The sequence below is a fragment of the Amblyomma maculatum genome, chromosome 1 (genome assembly GCF_055883805.1).
Source record: "Amblyomma maculatum isolate TAMU_Amacu chromosome 1, ASM5588380v1, whole genome shotgun sequence".
In the NCBI taxonomy this organism is placed as follows: domain Eukaryota; kingdom Metazoa; phylum Arthropoda; class Arachnida; order Ixodida; family Ixodidae; genus Amblyomma; species Amblyomma maculatum.
Window position 1 is genome coordinate 334,425,875 of NC_139344.1, and position 26,565 is coordinate 334,452,439.

General features: G+C 42.4%; 1 protein-coding gene and 1 non-coding gene across 2 annotated transcripts in view; one reads left to right on the top strand and one right to left on the bottom strand.

Moving 5' to 3' along the window:
* Positions 1–25,554, bottom strand: part of LOC146207473 (E3 ubiquitin-protein ligase SHPRH) — a 61,808-nt gene extending 36,254 nt beyond the window's left edge. The window contains exons 1-9 of the mRNA XM_084587645.1: positions 25,236–25,554; positions 24,516–24,775; positions 19,700–19,937; positions 15,754–16,045; positions 13,927–14,065; positions 10,279–10,530; positions 4,931–5,165; positions 3,471–3,674; positions 70–233 (exon numbers count right to left, since the gene is read on the bottom strand). Coding sequence (XP_084443771.1) covers positions 70–233; positions 3,471–3,674; positions 4,931–5,165; positions 10,279–10,530; positions 13,927–14,065; positions 15,754–16,045; positions 19,700–19,937; positions 24,516–24,775; positions 25,236–25,404 — 1,953 coding nt within the window. The 5' untranslated portion in view covers positions 25,405–25,554. The remainder of the gene's footprint in view (positions 1–69; positions 234–3,470; positions 3,675–4,930; positions 5,166–10,278; positions 10,531–13,926; positions 14,066–15,753; positions 16,046–19,699; positions 19,938–24,515; positions 24,776–25,235) is intronic.
* A 192-nt stretch (positions 25,555–25,746) lies between these two features.
* Positions 25,747–25,819, top strand: TRNAT-UGU (transfer RNA threonine (anticodon UGU)). The gene has a single exon. It is a non-coding gene; the product is annotated as a tRNA-Thr (tRNA).
* The last annotated feature ends 746 nt before the right edge of the window (positions 25,820–26,565 follow it).

Below are 26,565 nucleotides of genomic sequence, written 5' to 3' on the forward strand. Positions count from 1 at the left end.
AGTGATGAACCTGAACGAGAATGCCACGTCGCTCACACCGTAAAAAGCTCTGGAAAGTGCGCTGCTCACCTGGTCGAGGACATTTTTCTTCATGGTCCTCATGAAACACTTTGATAGCACGTTCACAAGTGGCTCTGTGTCTCCACGGCAATAGGGCAGCAGAAGGCACTCGTTCCACCACAGCTTAACATCATATGGCTTCTCATCGAGAAACAAGAGCAAGCCATACAGATCTGCATGGCAAAGAGAAAAAATATATATGCATCGTGAACTGTTAAAGAACTGGGACAATGCATGCCGCCCCATAGGGTTAGGCAGTCTTTCTCGCCACCACACTCATTTTGAAAACTCCAAAATGAAACAGAGCATAGTAGATCTACTGCGAACTTCACAAGTGCAGTAAGGCTTCGCCGAAAACAGAGAAAGGGCTCAAATGTGCTATGGTGATAGTAAACTTCGATTAAAACATTCAAAAAAGCCAACTGAATGCTGCACAGTCACCAACTGATTTTTCCTGCGTAGCCTAAGTGGCCCCAAAATTTTTTTCTTGTATGGTATGGTTTGAGGGGTTTAATGTCATAAAGCGACTCAGGCTATGAGAAACACAGCAGTCGAGGACTCCGGAAATTTCGACCACCTGGGGTTATTTAACGTGCACTGACATTGCACAGCACACGGGTGCCTTGCTTTTCGCCTCCATCGAAAAGCGGCCGCCGAGGCCAGGATTAGATCTTGCATCCTTGGGATAAAGATTAAAAGCCACAGTAAAGCCACTTTCTGCCAGGGAGACCGCTGCCGCCGCCTCAATCACCTGGTCATCGTACGCACTTACTGCAGCGAGTTGCGAGCGCGAAGCCACGCCAGGTTAGCAGAACGTTCCTCACTCATCTTTTCACATGTGTTTCCCCTTCCGGTAGGTTTATTTCACCCTCGTACGCGAACAGGACGTTCGACCGCTACAGCGGTTATATTTGAGGGCTGCATTCTGCCGTGTACTCGGGCAGAATAAAGCCTGTTCAAGTATGTAACCCGGTGTTTGTCCTCTCTGGCCCGAACCTGCCGCAGTGGCGATTTCTCGCACCACCGGTTACGGGTCACAGCTCTGTTGGGGCTGGTACGCTGGGGCTAGAAGGGGACTTCCACGTTGGAGCGTTCATACAGGAATAACCCCCATAGCAGGGTGTCAACTTTTTTGGGCACAGTAGTCGAGTGCCTGTTGGTGCAATTTTACTATGGGCTGAATTTTTTCAAGTAACTGGAAATATTAAGCATATAACATTTTGATGTTTACTGATATTACGCACAGATCCTTGCGGCAGAAAACATACCTTTTAACTTCTTTAGTGTTTGTCACCTCTGTGAAGAAAACGTTACTATTTCTATAACTTTTTCTTTTTAGGTGTATCATTCTTTTTAATATTCTCTATGATGCAAGAACAATTTAATGTTCGACTCTTGGATAGGTCCAACACTTCAAAAGTATGACGCACCTATGTCAGGTAGAGTCCAAATATCTATAAGCTACGAGGTTTTCCTTTTTTTTTTTTTTTTCATAGAAGGAGGGAGAGACCCTTTAACGAATAACAGAATTTAGCCGCCATTATTTAGACATATTAGACAAACATACTCCAAACCTTCATTACAACGAATAACTGATAACAGTTTTCAGCAGCTTTTCAGGAACATTCAGTAACTCAAACTTTCAGATATTTCAAATAAAGAGCCACTGACTAGAGTATAGCATTTCAAACAAACAAGCCCAAAGCTTCGATCAGGTATCGAAGACAGTCTCTGAAAAATACTACAGCGAGGGGGCATGTGCCGGAAAGCAGCAAACACAAATCAAAGCTCTCTCATGCTCCCCTTGAAAAGCCAGTTTTCCTACTCTTTACTCTAGCCACCGATCCTGGATGGTGATGTCAGTACCCAAGACGGCATCCATTGGTCTGTCTCTCTGAGTGTCTGGTGAAGGGTGGGTTGACCACTAATTGTGTGAGCCGCTTGCTGCGCACTTCTCTCTCACCCGTTTTGTCACCGCACACGTGGAGCCCATGCTTCGCGACCGTTCTGTGTGCTGCGCCGTTCCTACAGCCTTCCTACAGACACCACAGCAGTGCACGAGACTCCTCAAAGGCCCAAAAGAAACAATGCAGAGCAAAGTTCTCGGTGCAGAGTGTGGCAGCATAGCCGACACAGACAACCAATATGCAGACAGGGTGGAGCCAGCGATTACACATTTTACCGAGCCTCTTCTTTGAGCACGCACAGAAAGTGGACATGCTTTCCGACAGCTCCTAATGCCGCTCGCTATGAGCCTCTATCTGCAGCCTCTGCTCGGTTCCCACAAGAGCGTCTAGACGGCCAGCCTCACAGGGTTGCAGTTGCTGCCAGCCCCTGGCGACATTTCGCACGCACTCACTGGAACATTCCAACTATAAGCTCCTCAAGGCTAAGCCCTACAGTGCTCTACTATGTTACAGTTGTGCCTCACCCATCAGCACAATGGCCACTACTGAGCCCTCCACTACATCTCTCATAGCCCGAGTTGCTTTGGGACGTTAAATCCGCCCCCCCAAACCAAATGATGGTGAAGGCTAGGAATTCCTTTAAAGCAAGCGGAAGGTTGCCTGCACCAAGACCACACCCCTTCATCTCTTGGCTGCAAGACCACAAGGTGATATATCAGCCACAGGAAAGCCTCATTTGCTCTTCTTTCCAGGCAGTAATTTGAGAAACTGCTGCACTCACGAAGTGTGAGTACATAGCCACACACAGGTCGAAATTGAATGCCAGTGAAACCCGGCTCTCTCTAAGAGGCCATAGCTTGGGGATAGCTACAAACCAGAGATGGGTGCAAACCCTCTTCCTCTCCTACGTCTAACCAACCCTTGGCAGAGCCCACATGTCAGGGACTGCTCCACAATGTTCCACATGGTCTGGCATTGCCAGGCAATCCCCAACCATATTGCCATCTCCAATACTATACCCATTTCTTGAGAGGAGTGGATTGCAACCACATGCCCACCGGTTACAACTCTGGCTGGTGGCACATGGCAAGACTGTGACTACCACCTGTGGGGTCATGCACATAGGGCATCATTTGATCCTCTTTTAAACTTGAGGTCCTTAACACCAACTAGTACAATCATGAAATTTGCCTTTCTTTCAAATACGGATCCCAATAACTCTTAGGACATGCTGAACTTGATTCTTAAAAACCTATCTTTATGGCCCTTCCCCCAACTGTAAGCCCTCAATCTTTCAACAGTTTTATTTTAACCTCTATATAAACGCACTCAGCTTACCTTCATTCTTTGAACCCTAGTGGCTCAGGTATGCTGACCTTGCAGGAATTAACATCTGGATGAATACTATGAAATCCTAATAAACTACATACTTTCAATCATCTCTTCGGACTTGCCCCATACTCCAAATGGACCTGCACTGCACTGCCACGCTGGTCATCTCACCATGCAGGCTCCTCTGGATGGGAGTCCCCGTGACACACCAGTTGTTGACAGCTGTCAGCTTGAGGGCCATACGGGCTGACCGGGTGTTTGTGGCCTCGACCATCTGGGCCTCATCAAGGCAGAGACGCCACCAGTGGAGAGCAGTCAGGGGGCATGGTGGCGGCATGAACTTGCGTGGGTTGCGGAACGAACGGCAATCTGTGCCTAAGAGAAGAAGCCTTAGCTGTTTCACTGCAGTAGCTACAAACCACTGAACCAACTAAGTCAGCGTAGACATCCATGGAGCGATGGCAGCAAGAAGAGAATGGAGGGACAGAAGAAGGGTTAGAGGGAGATGGAAGAGGAGTGTCACGGAACATCGCAAGAGTGCACTGACTGGCAGTGGGTGTAGAAAGTGGGTGTAGACTGGGGGAAGATGGGGTGTTCACAGCACAGAGTAACGCCTAGCACTGGACCCTCACATTATGCACCATAATGCAAACATCTGTCAGTAATTACTTGCATCAGAGTTGCCAGAAAAAACAGTGCACAGGTGTAAATTACATACTCACCCACAGTTTTTCAGCAACATAGCTTCAGAAACCCCATCAAAGTCACTGGACCTTTCGTAGCCAGTTGAGGCCAGCTGGCAGGTATACCTTATGTCCAACAAGTACAAGTTATCAGCGGCACCCCGCACATGCGAGCAATCCAGGGAGGCTGAGTTTATTGTCACATGTGACACTACAATATGGCAGTAATTACTCATTGGTATCCACCCCCGCACAGCCATACAGCTACAAAGAGCTTTCTCAGAAACTTCGTAGTTAAAGAAACATTCGTCTTCATCCGGGGATTGAACCCGGGACCACCGCCTTTCCGGAGAAGTCACTCTACCAACTGCCCTACCAACTGAGCTAACCACCAGGACAGTCAGCAGATCAGATGGTAGGGCGAGAGCGAATTGATCAATAACTCGAAGTGGGAATGGTGTTGGTCGACTATTTAGAGGAAACCCCCAAGGTGGAGCAATTTGTAATAAGGTGTAATTACTCATTGCCATCCACCCAAGCGCAGCCATATGGCTACAAAGGAAAGCTGTACAGCTTTCTTAGAAACTTCGTACTTAAAGAAAAATTTGTCCTGATCCGGGTCCACATTGACGTTTCCCCTAAATATTCGACCAACACTACAATACGTAGACTTTCAATTTTCGAAACAAATATAGCATGTCAGATTTTGAAAAATGGAGTCTGTGCAAATTTCAAAACTGGCACAATGAAAGATGCCAGCCAATTACCTGTACGCATTTGCTGCATTCTTTATATGACGAGGAAATTTTTATCGCAAGGCATAGATGCTTGACTCGGGTAAAAGAGATCAGCTCAGTGAGGTGTTAGCTAAAACATCTAGTATGTACCAGCCTCTCACAATATTTGTCATCCGAAAAGCCAAACTATACATGCTCAGCGCAAACTTACTATTGGAGTGCGGCAGATCAGCAAAGTTGGCCTCCTTCGTAAGCACTTCGTAGGTGGTCAGTACAATATCATATTTGGCGAAAGTCAGTGGGGAGACAAAACCATCTTTCTGTACACCCTTGTACTCCATGATGTGCAGCACATCATCTCTCTGGTGTCGTTCAATCTCCTGCAGCCACTGGAAGCTGATGCTTTGTGGTGACACAATGAGAGTTGTTTTCACTCTCATCTTCTCCTGGGGAAAGAACGTTTGTGAGACATTGACAATGAACACCTCAACTTTGCCATGAAGAGTGAAGGTTAGTGGAAGCCAGTGTGATGCATCTACGCTTGCAAGCAGCATAAAAAACATAGCTAAGCAGTCAAATTAAATATGGCTCACATAGGATGATTGGAACAAAGACAGAGAAGTGGGTCATGCGAGCCTTGCTGGTCATAAAACTGCTGCTGCAATTGGTTAGACAAATGCTTAACGAAGATTAACAGATGAATAGAAAATTTTAAAATTTTTTATCAGTGTGAAGTAATAATTTATAACGGAGAAATTAAATAAGCCTAATACCCCATGCATTCTTTCACGGACATTGACACGTTGAGCCCACGAGTTTCGAATTTTGCGCCCAGTGCTCTACCACTGAGCTACAGAGACAGCTGTCTAATGCTGCATGTAAACTATCCTTGACATAAAATTTTTTATGCATCCTTATGCACGTTAAAAAAGTGCAATGCGTGTTTCAATTTTCACCCTTATACTATCAGGCTAGTTCTTGCTCATAGATAGCGCAACTACAAAGTTTAAAAAGTTCACTGTCTATGAACAGCTAGAAGGTATGTGACCAAACTAGCCGAACATAAAAAGTGTCATCATGTAGCATCTGATTTAACACCCTAGTCTAGCACTAAAATTTTCACATATTTTCATAAATCTTTGCTCTGCTAATGTTCTGAATTTGTATATTATTTGTACATTGGCATGTAATTTGTCATTTTAACGGGTTTGAAAAAGCATACATGATCAACAAACAAGAAAAAAGTCCGCTGCTGCAATTCAGGCCACAAAGCCACTAAATGTCCCAACTATTAGGTGCACTCTCAAACTGTGTTCAGAAAATCAAGATGAGGATTTTTTTTCTTGCCTCAAAGAACGCCAACAACTTTCAAAGGAGCTTGAGTGAGTTAAGTGTTTTATCCTCCATGCCTTCCTGGCCAATATCGCTAATGAGCATGCACTGGCCGCACCAAAGTTCGAAAGGAAATGCAACTGAAAAAAGGAGGCAAGGTCTATGTGTTGCTTTCAGAGTAGCAATTAATTTCACGAAAATGCATCGTGCCTTTGCACACAACATCAGCAAGTCCCCATTGTAATTGGCTAATAATAGTGAATGCAAGCTATTCAGGCTTGTATTCAGGAGGAGCATTAACTTTTTACCCAGCAAACACAATGCATTTCACGCACTGTTTCATTACCAAGAACCTGAATGAACACAAAATTATAATTTTCAACACCGAAGGTGAATTTATATATATATAAAAAAAAAAGCAGCAACAGTGACAACTGAATGTGGTCGTGGATCGAATACTGCAGCAAATGCAGTCATGAACTGAATATTGCAGAGAGCATTACAAAAAAAACACACTTTTGACAAAAAAATGACCACTGCATGCTCGATACAAAAGGCACAGGGTTAGTCAAAAGTTCCCAGGACATAGCGCCTGCTTCTCAGGGGTATATCCTGGCGCTCATGATGCCAATAAAGCTTGCAAGGCTCTTCTAAGAGGTGAGAACGATAATCCGCCTTTTTCACAAGGCCGCTCTGCGCATGCGCGCCTCCCCTGGTTGAAAACAAACCACCAGCCCAAGCTGCACATGCGCAGTTCCTGGCCTCCTTGATCTATGCAGCCGTAACTGATCTCAAAGGCCATGTGTAGTTAATATTCTTGACAGGCGTATGCGACAGACGGCGGTAGCTGTCCAGAACACACACCGTCATTTCGCTGGCGCCAAGGGCGTTTTCAACCAGTAGCAGACGACTGTTCAACCACTCCCAGAGGGCGCCACATTTTGTGAAGAAGGTGGATTCTCATACCTTCTTGGATCAAGAAAGAATTTGGGCTTTGAGGGAGCCGCAACTGCCCAACTATATTGCTAAAAAGCAGGCACTGAGGCCTGGGAACTTTTGAACAAACCTGTACGTATTGGTGCTCCCTGCAAGGAAGTCTTGAATGGCATGAGGAAGGTTTTCCCTGTTTGAAAGGTCCAAACAAACGGTGCAGGTCGCACACAGGGACGGGTAATACATGGGTAGACACAATATGCATGCAAAAAGAAGCACACCAACTCAGAGCCGCTCAAAAAAGTGCCAAATTCATTTAAGAATGAGGTACAGGGGGGGACTTTTTACAGGGTGTTTCAAAATATTCTACATAATTGTTTTCAGAAGCTGTGAAAGATACGCTCATGCAGTCTGTTCAGGTGGATTGCATGACAAGGTGGTGGTAGTGATTAGACGAATAAGTTACTAAAATTAACTAACCCACTTTTTAAAGTTCAAAGCCTTTAACAGTTCATGAGTGGCACCTGCAGAAAGTGTGCGAGATGTGTCCGTGATATTCCGCAGGATATCGGTGAGGTTCTGGTATACAGTGACCGATATTTGCAGTTAGTGATACCCTCTCTCCTCCTCCTCCTCCTCCCCTCCATCCCCTTTCTTCTTTCTCCCCCACCCATCACTCCCTCTCTCTAGAGAGAGAGAGAGTAGAGCGGGAGAGACTCTCTCTCAAGGAATTAGGCACTCCAAGGATCACAGCATGGCAGCCTTTTCACTTTGCTGCACATTTTTTTATTTTAAGGGGTAACATTATAATGCAAATTTAAGGCCATAAACATTCAAGTTAAGTCCACTTTTTAAATTGCACATTTATAAAATGGCTCCATATCTACAGCGCGATAAACGGGACAAGAGAACACAATAACGACAAACACAGCGCTGACTGACAACTGATTTTTTATTGCTTGTCCAGTCGGTATATATACCCCACTGGAAGGCAGAGATAGAAATCAAGACACACAGATCATGAGAACACATAAAATTCACACTACTACAGGGTCGCATCAACATTCGCATTCGAGATAAGCTGTTTCTTTTTCTGATAATGCCACAGATGGTGCACTTATACAACTTTCCGAGAGCCTCGCTATCATTTGTGCTTCCACCACCTCTCTAGTCAACTGGTCACGATGGCTTCCTAAAATCATACATTCATTGTACAAAGGTTGGCAGGCACTCCTATCGTCACCTTCGTCACCTTCCTTGCAGCTGCTGCAGTGCTTAGCCACGTGACCGGTAATAGGGACATGCGTAACATTATAATAATGTTCTTTTAATCTTTCGTTAAGACATCGGCCAGTCTGGCCGATGTAACTCTTCCCACATGATAGCGGCAGGGAATAGATTACACCTTCCTGGCACTTCACAAATTTTTTGGCGTGTCTTTTTCTGCAGCCGCTTGGTTCATCGTTAGCCAAATTAACTTTTTTTACCAGTTTCGAGAGTCGGTTAGGAGCCGAAAAGACAACGTCGACTCCGGCATGCTTGCCAATCTTTCTCAGGTTATGTGATACCTGATGCATATATGGCACCACAGCAAACTTCATCTTCTTTTTATGAAAGGCGGGAAAAGACCAGATAAAAAGAAGATGAAGTTTGCTGTGGTGCCATATATGCATCAGGTATCACATAACCTGAGAAAGATTGGCAAGCATGCCGGAGTCGACGTTGTCTTTTCGGCTCCTAACCGACTCTCGAAACTGGTAAAAAAAGTTAATTTGGTTAACGATGAACCAAGCGGCTGCAGAAAAAGACACGCCAAAAAATTTGTGAAGTGCCAGGAAGGTGTAATCTATTCCCTGCCGCTATCATGTGGGAAGAGTTACATCGGCCAGACTGGCCGATGTCTTAACGAAAGATTAAAAGAACATTATTATAATGTTACGCATGTCCCTATTACCGGTCACGTGGCTAAGCACTGCAGCAGCTGCAAGGAAGGTGACGAAGGTGACGATAGGAGTGCCTGCCAACCTTTGTACAATGAGTGTATGATTTTAGGAAGCCATCGTGACCAGTTGACTAGAGAGGTGGTGGAAGCACAAATGACAGCGAGGCTCTCGGAAAGTTGTATAAGTGCACCATCTGTGGCATTATCAGAAAAAGAAACAGCTTATCTCGAATGCGAATGTTGATGCGACCCTGTAGTAGTGTGAATTTTATGTGTTCTCATGATCTGTGTGTCTTGATTTCTATCTCTGCCTTCCAGTGGGGTATATATACCGACTGGACAAGCAATAAAAAATCAGTTGTCAGTCAGCGCTGTGTTTGTCGTTATTGTGTTCTCTTGTCCCGTTTATCGCGCTGTAGATATGGAACATCGTCACCAACTCGCCCAACAACTGACCTTGTCTATAAAATGGCCTCGCCTTGGGTAGTATTCTCAACATAATTATGTTAACTTCCTACATCATCGAATATAAATATATAAACGGTGTACTTGATGCATAAAAAAATACAAACACCATTTTATATATGTGCAATGCATGAAGGCAAATTCAACAAACTTTCAGATGTGTATTTTTGACGTTCGATATTTCGAGCCACTCGGCGACTAAGACAATTTAAAAAAAAAAAGGATTGCCTTTTGATATTGACGATTTTCAATTTTTTTATATAATATATTGCTTTTCCAAATCAAGAATTAAAAAGCTGATTAGTTAATTTTAGAAAATTAGCTACCTAATCATTATGTTCTATAGTGCATGCGACATCCACCTTGCTCTACAACCCATTTACACAGGTTTTGAAAAAAAAAAAATCTGAATTGAATAATTTAACCAGAATAAGCCCTTTTACATGTCAATTTCTTCCCCTAGGAGCCTATGCATGCACAATATGAGAAGAATAGCTAGAACACATCACCAAATCGGAAATATTTTCGCATCAGAAAAATGTGCGGCTAGATCCCAAATTCACACCAAGTCAAACAGAACTGAAAAACTCTGAAACAACAATGCAGCAAGGATCTGATCTAAGCTGCAGCTGCTGCACTTCGATGAATGTGAAATGGGCACGTGAGCGGTGTGATAAAAACGCACATAAAAGTGCCCCACATTGTCAAAAAAAATTTTGTGCCCTCCGTTGCGGTGCACCTACTTCTTTCCCTTCTTTCACACCCTCCTTCATCTGATTCCTCACAGTGTGGTTGGTGCATGCGCCGAATGGAACAGTTTCCGCAACACTTGGTCTCCTTGTGACCGACAGACAAATATATTTAACCAAACGTTTCTCGCCACCCACCTTTGCAGGGTCCACCCAGCAGTGTGGGCAGAGATACCTAGTGCCTGGGGCCAGGCCGCCACTTGCAGTGCAGTCCAAGTGGTAGTAAGCCCCACATCGAGGGCAGCGCACCACCTCCTCAATACCTGTACCCTCTGCGAGGCCACCACACAGGCAATCCACCCGGGTGCCTTGAGGGAGGTCAGCCAAGTCCTCCGCCAAGGAGTGATCCTCATCAGACAACTCATACTCTTCTGTGTCACTCGCTTGAGCCTGCACCAAAATGACAAGCGTCTTAGCCCCAAAAATGGAGAGCACTTCTTTAGAGGCGTCCTCTTGCTATTTGAGCCTTAGGGGACACATTTAAATTTTTGGCCGAGCCACTAATTTCTCTGACTCTGCTGCAGTTACTGAAGTCTACACACCATGGTTCTAAATAAGCCTATCTCTGGTTATTTGCAACAGGTGACAGGAAATAAACAGACAAGGAACAGTCTCTTGACCCTCTAGTGAAGGTGCAGAGAGGAGATGTAAAACACGGCAGAAGCTACAGGATGGGTAAAAAACTTTAACAGATGTGCAGCACAGAGAGAGGGTGCGAGGCTTTTCAACTAAAATGCAGTGGAAGCGGATGAGGTGCATCATAGTCCAATACAAGAGGGTGCTGCGCTGTCGGCGCATTGCAGAAACCCTATGCATTGCAACAGCCCTATGCTGGAAAAAAAGCTTAGGGAAGAAGGTTACCGCAGCCTCAGCATGGCGAGGAGATGCAATGCTTCGTGGTGGCACATTGCTGCGGCCACAGGCCTCAATCTACAATAGAAAGGAGGAGGCACAAAGCAGGAGATGCTAGCTCAGCATTCTGAGGATAAATCAGTCTTGCTGGTGAAGACACAATGAGGAAAAGACAGGACATAGTACCTCTTTGCCATGTCATGCACATTACCCCAAGGTGCCACTTCAGTTTTGTTGGGTTAGCAGTATAGCTGGGTCACACCACCATCATCCTTAGCGACAACTGTATGAGTAGCCCGACATAACCATTCTTTGGTTCTTGCTTTAATATGTAGCATAAAGCTGACATTTGCAAGTTTTATTAGTCAGATTTTAAAAATGTTTTGCATGAGCTTTGTCCTTTATTATTAATACGTAACTAAATAGCTTGCTTGAATAGCAACAGCCTTGAGTGTAGCTAGTAACTAAAAGAAAAATGATTTCTGCGACACTTAGGCTTCATCTGTACGACGCGCAGCTCCTATCTGCGACTCCCATTTGAAAATCTCATTTGAACACCTGCAGTTTATTGCTTGCTTAATCTTTAATCCCTTAGTTTGTGCCACTGTTGCCTCATAATACCCACTGGCATGCAGTTGTATTGTATTGTATTGTATTGGGGTTTTATGGCGCATAAGCAACTGAGGCTATCATGCGCCAAGAGCAAGGTTAAAATCTGTTCTTATTTGAAAAGGGGAAGAAGGTTCGTTTAAGTTTACAGTTTATTCAGAACGTCTGCTTCTTTTAAAAAACTAAGAACACATGTTAAGTTTATTATTGCTCTTTCTCCTAAAAGTAATTTGGGATGGAAAGGGATGGCATGATCATAAAAAATAGTGAAATGCTTTCTCCGTAGTGTCTCTAGTTTTGGGCATGCAATCAGGATGTGGTTGACTGTGAGTACTTCTCCGCATTCTCCACACGTAGGCTTATCTTGTTTCATTAGTAAAAAATTATGCGTGAGATGTGTGTGCCCGATACGCAGACGGCATACTGTAACCTCCATGAAGCGTTCCTGATGAGTGCTTGTTTCCCATTCTTCTATTATAGGCTTTACGAGGTGCAATTTATTACTTTCCTGGTTATTCCATATAGACTGCCATATATCCTTTTGTTTTCGTTTAATTAACTTTATGCAATCCTTATAAGGTATGTTTATTTTCTCTATTTCTTTCCTGCCTGCCTGAGCAGCACACACGTCCGCTCTCTCATTTCCTTCAATGCCCATGTGGCTTGGAACCCAACAGAATATTATGTTATGTCCTTGGGCTGATATCTTTATTACATCGTGTATTATGTTACCGAGTAATGGCATGACTGCATTTCTGGAGTTTAGAGCTGTGAGCACACTCAGTGAATCTGTATAGATAACACTGTTCTCAGTACCCTCGTACACAATTTTTGCTACAGCTACCCGGATAGCATAACACTCGGCTGCAAATACTGATGCACATTGAGGAAGTCGAATAATTTTTTCGGAGTTCCGATCCACTACAGCGCAGCCCACATAGGAGGCAGTTTTTGATCCGTCTGTGTAAAACTCTGTGCATTTGCTGTATTTCTCTTTTAGTGCGTGATATTCTTGTAATATATGTTCTGTAGGAGTTTCGCTCTTTTTGAACTGTGTAAGAGTGAGGTCACAGACTGTTGGAAAGTTGTACCATGGGGCCAGGGGCCCATTTTCTTGAGCGACATCAGGCAAGGTGTCCAGAATATGGAGCTCACGGCAAATGTCTTCAAATCGCATTATCAATGGTCTTGTTGTCTGAGGCTTATTTGAGAATATTGTTCGGGAGGGGCAAGTTGTGACAATCGGGTAACAGATGTGTTTTTTCCGTGTCCTTATTTTGAGGACATATGCGCATGTAAGTAAAGCTCGTCTATCTTTCAGAGAAGGCTCGTTAGTTTCAACATAGAGGCTATGCACAGGAGATGTTCTGTATGCACCACAAGCAAGGCGGAGGCCTAAGTTATGCACTGGGTCTAATTTCTTTAAATATGATTGCCTAGCTGCTCCATAAACTATGCTTGCATAGTCCAAGGAGGAGCGCACAACGAAGCGATATATATGCAAAAGGCATGCCCTATCAGATCCCCAATGTTTGCGTGAAAGGACTTTTAGGATGTTTAGGGATTTGGAGGCATGCAGTTGTAAGCTACCACATTATGTGAAAGGCCACCCGACACAGATAGTCCTGCTTTAACTGAGCTGTATGAACATGCCTGCGCAGCATACAACTAGCCTGTTTGACTAGGGAACCAAAGGTCACGGATGATTTGACTCACTACTCAAAGGAGTTACTAGATATTGGCAGTTCCTGCCAACTCAATCATGTCTTGTGGTCTCACAGCATCACATAACTCACCAATCAGTGCTCAGTCATGTCACCTGCCAACTACCACCTGCCAGAGACATGCTCATGACTTTTCACTCACAGTGCCAAGAATGGAGTCTTTAGCGTTACCGCATTAATACTTTTTATAAGACTGTGCGTATTGCATCTAGAAGCTCCATGACTCCCAAAACACTCTTGAGAAAATTAACCACCAACACAATATGTAGACTAAAATGACCATCCTGTGCATGCATGCATGCACCATGGCTAACACCCCACTAAAATGCATCATCCATCAAAGACCCACTGATGGCAGCCACTGTTCATACTTCTCTGCTTAATCTTAGCTGGCGGCGATTACACGCTTCTGGCTAGTGCTCGTAACAGTGACTGTACAACAGTAAGCACTAAGCAGCGCGACTTGAAATCACTGAAACAGCCTTCTCCCGGGCTTAGCCGGTTAAGATCACAGCCAATAACACCCACAAAAACAACAATGCACAGCATCCTAGAAACAGATTCTGAGAGTTTAGCCCAAGTTTCTGAGCTTCACACTCACCGAAGCTGGATTGAAACTGGGCATCGGGTGGTGAAGGATGCAGGCCAGAACCTCCACTGTCTTGCCAAGTCCCATTTCATCGGCCAGAATGCCGCCAGGTCTGGCTGTGCGCACTAAGTCAACCTTCTCCCCTACAAAGCTGCAACATTGCAGTAAACCACTCTACGATTACTAGTGACAGAGGCTACTCCCACTTAAAATAAATAATAAATGCATGTTTTTTTTTATTAATTTATTTATTTATTTTTTCCCCCACGGGCCTTTGCGGCTAAACGTGGTGATCACAGAGTCCACAATGTTCTCAACATCATTTTCAGGGCACACGCTTGAATTGAGTGACGAGGAAAAATGTTCCATTCAAAACTCAAAATTTCCCGACCAATAAATATGTTTTTTTTTTTTTTTCCTGCCGAATGAACATGTACAAAACCAAGCACCCAAACAATCAAATTTTTACTAACAGCAAAAAATGGAAAGTGTCCCGTTAACCTTCATGAGCAGCACCAAATGTGTGAACTGCTAGTTGTTAAAGCGTACAGTGAAAGCTAGCACAGTGCGTGACACCAAAGCCCAGCACACAGTTGGCTCTAACTCCGAAAACACTAGACCAACACATCAGGAATTGAGGCAACGAACCCCACCCTAGGAGCCACAAAATAAAGCTGTCTAAGGCATGTTACATATGTCAATCGACATGAAGGTAGACCGTTACAATGGTAGGGAAGCCCCATCTTTGGAGAGGTAACAAGCGAACATGTGACAGCACATTTATGGGCTGCAATGCGCCATACAGAACTGACTGTAACAAGGACGATGCCACCTTGATGCTAGATCACAGGTTCACATGAACTGCAGAGAAGGCTTAAAAGTTTCCTGCAACTGCTCTGCGCCCGTGCTTATCCCATGCGTTTGTGGACACCCGGGCGTATAGCCAATGCTGTAAAAAACTGTTTGCAATGCATCTACACCAACACATCACTCAATGATATTCTAGTAAAGCAGCTTTCTGGGCTACTTAATCTACTGCTGTGTGAAGGTTATAACACTACCAGATATAAAGAAGCAGAATATAAGCTCTCAGGACACAATTGACTTGCAAGGTGCAAGTAACACATGCCCCGCCATCTCTTTTCATTATGACATCACTAAGCGGTTCAGTTTCTGTACACCACCAGAAGAATGGCGATTTCATATAGCTGCGTCAAACCACATGGCAGCTTTCGAATAGGTCTGTATATTCTCCGCTGCACGCAGACGAAAAAAAGTCAGCTTGAATGCTACGTGACGGCATGACCTACCGAATAGACAAATCTGTTCACCCTTTTCGGGAAATCTGCGTCTCTCACAGCCTGAGTCACTTCGGGATATTAAACCCTACAAACCAAACCAACCAAACATTTCAGAAACAACTGAAAAACCCTGAAGGATTCTAGACAAGTCTCACACTTTCACACATGTAATCTTTCTTATTACAACTGAATTTCTTATCTTGTAACCCACTGCGGATTAGGCGCAGCACAACCAAATTCATCAAGAGGAATGCACAGCAGTTGTCCCTTTCCAAAAATTACTATAGACAAAAATTTTCACCCACAAGTTAGAGCAGAATTTTAAATTTCCATTATTGACAGGTCACAAGCTATTCATGAAAAAAAAAAAAAAAAAAAAGAACAAAGTTTCTATTTTTTGCCACGACAAAAAGAAAGTCTCTCTTGTTCTCATCAGATAAGAATGCATTTTCCACCAACCCAATGAAACCAGGTTCCCGCTTCAAACAGAACCAACAAGACACAAAAAATTATTCTAAAGGGAAAAAGCCACACTTACAAGCCTCCATATTTGTTGTAGTAGAGAACCTTCCCATGCCTATCGGCCAGCCGAGTGTAAAGAAAGTTGTCAACGGTAACCTCAGAATGTGATTGCAGTTCTCTCCTCAACATCCATTTCACCACCTCTCGCTGGTAGGGTCGTAGCGTCGGTATCAGCATCGGATGCTGCACATCAGCACCACACAACACGTCGTCTTCACCTGTAGTTGCTTGCGAAGATTGAGCAGCAGCAACCCTTGTGTACAGTAGGTCAAAGTCCTGTCTTTGAAATTGCTGGGTCTCTAGTTGCCCTGTTGAAGATAATAAGACATTTACATCAATCATGTGACTAATTTGTTGTTGTTACCATATGTGGCATGCTTACCATCACAAGAAGAGTCTCTAAATACAGGCACACACAAAACAAAGACCATCACACTCAAAACTAAGATTCTGCTTGGCAGTGTTCAAGATGAAACCAATCGAGAAAGATTTGACTTGATATATACAGCATTTTAATTGTGTGCCTTTTCTCGTTCTCATCCTTTCCTTTGTTGAATGTCGTCTGTAATGAATACACACAACTCTTTTCACTCAATAATTATGATGGCTTGACTTATATCTCAAAAAGGCAACTTGGCCAAAGGGTACTCCGAGTAACATGTCTGGTCTGCACGAAGTGCTATCAAAGACGTGTTTGAAAACACTGCACCCTAAAGAAGCTGAGCATCAGGCATGGAAAATGCTTGTACCCAGCAGTTTTCCAGACGGACTTAGAAACAGTCTTTGACAGTGCTGTTTTAGTACGAAGTTTCTCTTCCAATTTAACCAGTGAGTTAAACACTTGCTAGCATTGTAAAAAATGAATATCTGGAAATAATTTTCCATATACTGCAGCAGTTGTTTCACAAACAGTTCAACGCTGTTCAAACACCTGACAGACTAGTATTAGCTGTGTTCCTGCCGCCCTGATTGGACTAGAGAGCTGTAGCTTCCACAGCGCTACAAACAACCTGCGAGATGAAGTATAGGCCACCATTGTACTATTAGTCCATACATCACCCAACAGGCAACATTAAAACACAGAAAAATGTAGGGAAAGGTTTCTATTCGAGCAGTCATCCATACACTCATCTAGAGCACTGGAATGGCAAGCTTTATTGAACATTACACAGCATAAGCTGCTTCGAGTATTGCAACCCTGCACAATCCTATTACGTATTTAAAGCCGTCACCTAAGCCTGGAAGGCCCAATAAAGTTCTCAAAGCCATGAAAAGTTTAATATGATCTGTGGGTGTACCTCCATGATAAGGTCTTGTTTTGAGCCCTGGGCCACTCATAAATGATGCAGGTGTACTGCCCGACATGCCGTTCAAGCACTCTAGACAGGCTTGTGGACGACTGCACAAGTGTTGCCCTATGCGCTGCCAACATCACATTTTTGCAGCTTGAACCTATGACATAAACTTCAGTGCCAAGGTTTAATTTTTCTTTTAGTAGAAATGAATCTTACTCATGCTTATCTATCTTTTCATTAATTCGGCATACATGCATCTACCGTTCTTCTTCTGCTCTCTGCCAGCACCCAAAGTGAAGTCATAACGACAAATAGAATGAGACATTCATAAACGAGCAATCACAATGAAAACATTTCAGATATAAATAACATGGTTCTGAGAAAAAAAGTTTTGCCAGTATCCCAGCCACTCAAGACAAAAGTAGAAAACTAAACAAGCATTCAAGAAGAAATTTTCACTGTTTGACATTTGCATCAATCTGAATCACTACAATATAGCACATTGTGAATGTGTTGTACAAGACTGAATGTACACTCTAGGTTATAAGGCATAACATATAGCTATACATATACATATGCTTGAGACACCATTCAAACTTTCCACTAAGGCAACAGAGCAGGGTATTCAATTTCTTTAGCCTAAGGGAACCCCACAGCTTTAAAAAAGTGCCAAGGAACCCAGAATATCTCTGCATACTTTCAGTCTTACTTGAAATACATGTGAATGTACAGCCCCTCAAAAAAAAAAAAAAAGCCAAAATTCAGTAGTTGTTGTTGCTATGGCTGTAGGAAGAAGGAAAAGAAAATGCATAGGCCTGCTACTGGCTCCATAGCTGAGCGACCTTCACTGCCTCGTGCAGACAGAAGAGAAAATAGAGAAGAAAGAAAAGGAAGAGGGAGAGAAAGATGCACGCCGCAACAACAGCCGTCGTCCACCACCAAAACGGTGGCGGGTGCAATGACAGTCTACAACAGATAAAAATTCTGTGGCAGGCTAGCCCCCGCCACAAGCGGTGGTGACCCACCTGTCCCAGCCCCATCAGGGAAGTACCGCAAAAAATTCAGTTCACAATCATTGGCTGCACAGTGAGTCTCCTATAAGCACAAGTTGGTTTTTTTCAGATTAAAACAAGAAAAATGGACAACAATATGCTGAATTCCATTTTCGAAATTTCGCAAAACCAAAAACGTCTGTACCTTTAAGAGGCAAGCAATGGCTTGCTATTAGACAGGAGTTAAACACAGCCAAAGAAGAAAATTGACAAATTACAGAAGCCAGTGGCGGGACAAAATGCTTGAACTGCCTAGACAGCCTGCTACGGTCCATATTTTGAGAGGTTTTGCATTAGTGTCGTTTGCTAAGGAAGCGCTGTTTGTTTGCTGTCATCACACGGTGAGGTCACTTGTTTGGTTGAGTGGGTTTCTCCATTGCATTTAAGGACACCGACTTAAAATTGTGCAGAAGTGTCATGAAAACAGTGCCACATTCTACACATTCTAACCATCCCTACAGTTCAGCAAAAGTTTCATCGCTGCTGCAAGAACCCAGAACATGCAATTCCTTGCTCTAGTGTCAAGCCATAGGAAAACTTAAAAACTAAAATTTCAATAATTATAAAATAACTGGCTCACAGGAAAGGAAAGGTGCAGTATCTGTCACACTTGTTTTGTGGACACCCAGTTTTGAAATGTTAACTTACACATGCATCATTTTTTTCTGATGGCTCATTTCACCTCCATTACCATTTTTTCATTGTTGATAGCACTTCCTTTTCCAAGAACAGCTCCCAAGTAGTACGACAGTTTGTGCATAAGTTATGGGTAAATGCACTGCTTGTGCTCACTAAGAAGCCAAAATAGGCTCTAAATGGCTTTTGACTGATTTTTTAGTTTAGCCTGGACACTCACGTGCGAGCAATGCATATTTGCTTGAGTTTTGTACCCTGTAAATACAAAGCTACCCGCGCAGTCACACCTGCACAACCAATTGCTGTGCCATCTGCCGACTGCGCCAAGTGGCCACAATCCGCCTTTTTCCCAAGGTTTAGTGCCCATAGGGAGTGGTAGAAAATTCGTCTGCTACTGGTTGAAGGTATCCTTGGGAGACAAAGCCGTCCGAGAAATGGCAATGTGTGTGTTTGACAGCTACTGCAATTTGTCGCATATGCGTGTGACGAATACGAACTGCGCATGGCCCCTAAAATAAGCTCTAGCTGTCATGATCGGGGAGACCAAGAACTGCGCATGTGAAGCTGGGGCTGGTGGTTCGTTTTCAACCAAGGAAGGGGCGCACATGCGCAGAGCAGCCTTGAGAAAAAGGCGGATTGGCAGAGAGGGAATTCCACTGAACCACCACCTACCACAGTTGGAAGGTGAAGGCACCAAACAGGTGCTGATGTTAACTAATTTTCACTTTCAAAGCCCTCCCAAATGAAAATGAAAACTCCAACCCCTAGCTATAAGAAAGGACAGTATGGCTGCATCTTAAACAAAGTGGGTGAAAAAAAAAGTTATCGATGTTGAGGCATGCATAGATTCATATGATCGAGGACCCAAGAAACAATGCAAGAAACTGAACGGTTAGTTTCAGGGTCCCTCTAATAGAGTACACTATTTTTACACTATCAATACAGCCTCCATTATGAGCCAGCATGGCATTTGACATACTTGTAGTGTGAGTGATTCCAAAGAAATGATGAACAAGAGCCTGCATTTCAAAGAAGACGGAGTTGCGTGGTGTGTCACCGGGGTGGGAAATACGGAACACGCTGGATGGTGGAAGCAATACATCTAACACAATGTGCATGTCCACCACTTCAGCCAAGGTAAGCCAGGCATATCTTCTATTCGACAGAATATCTTGCAGCTCCTTAGCGATGGCCATTGTTCCACTCAATAACAGCCACTGCAAAGAATGAAAGAGAACATGATTAATGGAATTGCAAAGATAAGTCTCCAACTGTTTTACCAGATAACTAAAGATGAGCAAATTGTGTCTTTCCAAAACTGAACTTAATACAAATAGCATAGTTAATTATTGAATCAAATAAGAACCAGACAGTGAAAGCATCAAATCAAATATAAACTGAATATCTCTGTTATTATTTGCTGCTTTTACTAATATATGCAAAAAATTAATTGTCATGCCAAAAGAGCAAAGTACTTGCAGTGCCACTATAGGTGATGGTACTTAAGCTGCAGCATTAAAAGGCACAACATTGGTGTTCACTAGGGAACAAGCAACGTGAACTCTATGAGCACCATTACGTGCAAAATAGTAAAATTATGTTTTCTTACTGATGATGATATGCACAAAATAATGCTTACCTGAACCCCGTTGCATCAACACATTTTGAAGGCCATATGTATAAGCATTGTTTGTGCCGCCAGACATATGGATCGTGTCACACTTCTGACCTCTCTTTTGAGCATATGCTTTGAAACAATTGTCCAGGAAACTATGGACTATGGCATGTCAGGCTGGTTGGGTTATGTTCATCTTGAGGAAGTATAAAACCTGAATGGAGACGACGGACGAAGAGGTACACAACACAAGCGCTTGTGTTGTGTACTTCTTCGTCCGTCCTCTCCGTTCACGCTATACATTTCCTCAAGCTATTGTGTGCCCTATTCGAACTATGAGCATATTATTTGTAATTTTACAAACAAATTCAATTTTTTCGAACAATTTCCGACATGTGCTATTTGAGTCAATAAGCAAATCAAATACAATAATACTTAATTTTCTGTTCGAAAATTTGGAATATTTACAATTCACTACAGATAACCACGCTTGCTAGTTTAGTGCACCCTTTATTAATGGAATAAGAAACTGAAGCAAACAAACAAAAATTATTTGCACAGAGCACTGCCATAATAAATTATTTAAAGCATTCCGCTGTCCAGTTCTTCCGTTTCCAAGAATACTAAAAGAAAAAATATTAAGCACTGGAAACTTGGGTGACCTTACTCCTTTTAGAGAAATACTTGGGACAAACAGGAGTTGACCTGTATAGATAAGATGCCATATTATAATTACAAAGAGACTACCCTCAGAAAAACAGTTTTGATATTAGAAAAGACCAAAGAATTAAATGCAAGTGACCCCATCACCTGCCAATTTCGCAGTAAAATACTTGCATGAACACAGACTTTCGAGCATGGAGCGTGGGCTGCCCTATATACACCATCATTCACTTACAACAAATATAAACAAATATAAAGACACTGTTGGTTTTAGTCCTAAGCAGTTGAGAACATACTTTGTGCAAATATAATCTACCCATACATGTGTTCTTACTTTAAATAATATACTCGCCTTTACGAACTTTCTGCCTTGTTGAGCTTTTTCCATTGATTTTATTATTGATAAACTTTATTGTTTTGTTTTCATATCATGCTGCAGTGACGTATGCATTGTATAACCCTTTTGGATGTCATGGTCGTATTGTATAATCAACTTCTGGAATTTACTGTTTGCTCCTGCTATGTTGTGTACGGGTTTCCCGGGCCTTTGTCAAGCCTAGGCGACCATCCACTTGTTGGTAAATAAATTTGATTTGATTGATTTGATTTGAAATGATAGCCACCCTTCATTTTCAGTAAAGCCATCACAGACGTTAAAAATTTCAACCGAACTATATTTTCTGCCATATTTTGAATGTATGACTTATTTGTGCACTGTTTCTTTAGCTTGCACTTTTTTCTGTAATGCATTCTTAATGACAAAACCCTGGGTTTCAAGCGAAGGTCATTACGTCATTGCAACAAAGACACTAAACTTCTTGTTTACAACACAATCATATGGCCGAAACTCGAATATGCCTCAATTATCTGGAACCCTCATCAATCATACCTAATAGCTAAACTTGAATCTCTGCAAAACAAAGCTGCGTGTTTTATTGCATGCAACTATTCCTCGTATTCCAGCATTTCTTTAATTAAGCAAGAGTTAGGTCACAAGCTTTTAGAGACTAGGTGAAAAATTAATCGCCTAATATTTTTCCACAAGCTTTACTATAACCCTAAAAATTACAGCATCGAGAAAATAAAACCGGCCCCTCAAACCTTTCCTCGCCGCGACCATGATCACAAAGTAGAACCTTCTTTTGCGCGAACAAACTTGTTACAGTTTTCATTCCTTCATCAGGCAATTAGTGAATGGCACGATCTAAATAAAGAAATTGTTTGCCTCACGAACCATGAAAAATTTAGAGAAGCTTTGGAAACGCTATTGCTTGCTTAGTCAAAAATGCAGAACAAACTGAGAGCTGCGCCTCTTTCAAGTTTTTACGTTGGTTTACTTTTGTTCTTCTCCGACTTGTGCTCGTGTTGCCCATATGTAATATTGTTTGTTAATTTTTTGTTAATTGTGTATATCCCAACTTCCCTTATTTTCCTTGTATTGTTAATATGTGATGACACTATGTAATGTTTTGACCATGTTTTGATGACTTCTGCCCCCCTGTGTAAAAGGGTAATAAAATGAAAAAATGAAATGAAATCTACCTAGTTGTCTTGCTAAATCAGAACCGTTTCCCGATGATACTACTATATTAGCAACTGATAAATCAATCACTCATTAGCATCTATGCTCACTGCAGATCTCAATAATATTTTACACTGGTGTCATTGTAACTGCTTGCAGATCAACCCTTCTAAGACAACATTCATGGTATTCAGCTCTGATTGCAAGGCTCCCATACACATCCCATCACTTTCTTTTAATTCCCATTGCATTGAACTTTCAGAACATTGCACCTTTCTTGGCGTTACTCTGGACGCTAACCTTAAATACAATAAGCACATTCCTAACTTGAAACAAGAATGTGGTTTTGGCATCAGAGCACTACTAAAAGCGCGTCCCTTTTTCAACCGTGACACTTTAATATCTCTTTACTACACATTCATTTATAGTCATTTTAATTACTGCATCACTTCATGGGGAAACACTTACCTATCCCATTTATATCAACTGAAACATCTTCAAAATCAGGCCATACGTATAATAACCTACAGTTCATACCTGAGCGATGCACTATCACTTTTTCGTGATCACAAAATTTTACCGATCGCTTCACTGATTATCTTTAGTCTCGCAATACTACTTTATAAAGCTGTGCACAACACCATATCCCCTCAAAGGCCCTCACCAATAATAATCGGACAATATTTGCTAAGGACAACAATTTTCTATTACCAACCGTTTGAACAAACTACAGCAAGCCCATGACTCTTTTTGCTTCTTTACAAATTTGGAATAACCTCCCTTCTCATGTCAAACAATCCCCATCTCTGTCCGGTTTTAAACAACAGCTGTTATCCGTACTATCGCAACAGTGTAACACAACTTTCAAACAAGTTTTTCACTTTGTATACCGGTTTGTTCACATTTCATTCATGAGTGTTTTGTCTGTTGGGATGATGTATCAAATTGTATATAATCTTCAAGTACTTTATTTTAACAATACCAGCCACGCATGAAATTTTTGAACTTGTATTGCATTCTTACTTTTTTTTCTTTTTACCATATTGTGTATGCCGGTTTTGCCTCTTTTGACTGTGTTTGCTGTACCAATAATATTGTTCATAAGTTTATACATTCATCTATAGGAGGTACCGACACAGCCTTGAGCTCTGGGACCTCCTTCTGTATGATTTACGTAATAGCCGTTTTTTTATGAAAAAACAAACTTTCTTTCTTCCTTCTTTCTTTCGGGCCTGGAAAATATGTCAAATAAATGAATAAATAAAATATCCACAAATTAGATCAGATTAGTGAAAAGCTTTTTAACTCCACTTATGTCTGCAGTATCTGTGCTTTTCCTGCTGGACAACTGTCAACATAACCAGAACCAATTTTTATTTAGGAAAATATTTCTATGGAACTGTCCTCAGTGCCCCTTAGGTGTGTGAACTCCTGAATTTGATAAGGCTTGTCAGATGAATGAAGCAATAAGGCAAGCAGTGCATGAACTGAAATCATATGACACTGACACATATTATAAGGTGCACAAAGAAAAGCTGTTTAAAACAATGGAGCTAATGCACACAGGTCCTATTAGACATACCCTATGCTATTGTCGATTCTCCACCATGAAGCGCAATTCCAACAGTTCTAAAATCACAACTTCACACTTATGTGCCTACACTCTGCATATGTTTCTATGCAGCACCATATAAATAACATTTTATTTACTCAGAGAAAATGTGAATCTCAAAATAACCAATAAGCCAAGAGGAGCATGAGCTGAAAGAGAAAACAGCACTCCCCACTGTTGACAGAAGGCTCGCTTCTATCAAAGTCCTGCACTGCACTACGTGCACCCAGTTATATTATTGCAATCTCCAGATCATTGCATGTCATGCACAATCAGGCTACAATTTGAGAAGCGGGACAACGAAATGGAGCCAAGCACAAGTTGCCTCCTTCATTCTAGGCAAAAAATATTTGATAAAAGCAAGAAATGAGCACATGTCATACCTGGCCATTCAGGTTGTAAACAATATGGCAATCAGATTGCTCATCGTTGCATCCAATGTAAAGTTTATGGCTGCTCCTCAACGCGCTCTCAAGCATTCCACCACCAATCTCGAGAGCAGTGTGTGCTGTCAAATCCAAGCGTCCAAGGCAAAACAAAGTGTGCTCTGCATTTATATGCTGATGATCAACTTGCAGCACGGAATTGTAGTTTTCCAGAATCTCCTCCAGTTTTACATCGGAAGGCGATTTCCAGCCCTTGCCTGAAAGAAAACGTCCTCCGATTAAATTTAGTGGAAAAATGCGGCCGGCTACAAGCACTTTCGCGAGAACGTTCACTTTGCTTCGCGTAAGTTGACACACACTGATAAATATTAAATGTCGGAGCTCGGAGCTCATCAATTGAGAATTTGACACCAGTTTTAATTGATACTAACATGGCATGATGAACAAAGAAAATGAATTGCACGTTGTTCAATGACAGCACCACCGGAGGCTACACAGTTTGCATATGACATTCACAACACACATCTAAATTACAAGGGAATAATAGTTGAGAGGCTGCAGCAAAAGTGTGACAAAGAGAGTGCGAACGCTAAACTGTAGTTTCAGAGAAAGTAAACTGCAACACAACGTTCTCATAGCAAGTAGCTTCCGTTAGTGTAACATTATATGCAATAAACTACTGAATACACGAAAACATCGACAAGAAAATGAACTTACTTTTCCGTCTTTTCGGTAAACTCTGTACAGGAGGAACATCTTCAAAGTCGCCAATGATGTCGTCGCTTGGAAGTGCTTCTCCAGTAGAGCTCTGCCCAAATTGCACACCGTCGTTGTCAGTACGTGGTTCAAATCGTTTCGGAATTGTGGTCTTTCTGCGCGAGGCCATCACTTAGCTTACAGTTGCGCCATAAATCGTAGTTCACCACGGATGTTGAAGTTTCAGCGGCGAAACACCGCAACAGCCGTCATCGGCATGCGCGCGGTGGTGGTGGTGGTGGTGGTCACGGTGCAGTCAAACCAAGACACAACAAAGAGCGTAGTCAAACTGGACTGCAGTATGATATGGCGCTTTGTACAACAATGGGTGACTAAATGATTAACAATAGATAGTTTAGACGCTAATCAAAAGACCTTGTAGCAGATATTGTGCTCCGAAACACAAAAGAAATCATGCACATTTCGCTGCATTTAGTTTATAATAGCCTGTATCCGCTTGCCTCACGCGCCTGCCATCATAGCTCAGTGGTTAGAGCACTGGTCTTGTAAACCAGGGGTCGTGAGTTCAATCCTCACTGGTGGCTACGAAAATTTTTTTCATTTGCATTTGTTATTTACAGCTCTAAGATGTTATGAACAAGCATTCAGAAATATTTCTCTCATCCTCCTTGAGGACGACTCGCCAGCTTCACACACTTTACCTTCTGCTACAACCATAAGGTTCTGAAATCGAAACCAACGCCCGCTCAAAAAGTGGCGATTTCCAGCATTCTCGGGGACGATAAGCTAACAAGAGAACTGTGGGAGGCCCACTGTATAGAATCCGGGAATGGGACATGTGTAAGCGACCCTTCAGTCACCCTATCGAAATAAGGAATTTTTGGGAAAATAATAAGAAAAAGGAGACAATTTTTTTTTTGTGACAGACATATCACGTTCATCCTTGATACAATAGCTACTTTGCCGACTTGTCGGTTTTTTGTATGTTTTTTATGTGTAATGCTATATATGTGTGTTCACCGCAATAAAATTTCAATTGATAGTTTGCGCTCTTGTGTTTCGTATCATTATTTACGTCGGTTTTTCTTAAGCCCAACGATGTTTGAACATATTGTCAGACCTCAAACTGTTAACCTGACAATGATTGGGTTTTTCACCATACAGAATATGCACCCATTAGCACAAACTGAGTTCCACCCATGTTTCCACACAAATACCAATATCTTCGTAAACTGTACGTACTGCTACTTTATTTCGAACCACTTTTATTTACAGACGTTTACGCACTTTCCCCGAACGGCTATTGATGTACGACGGACGACCGACGGAC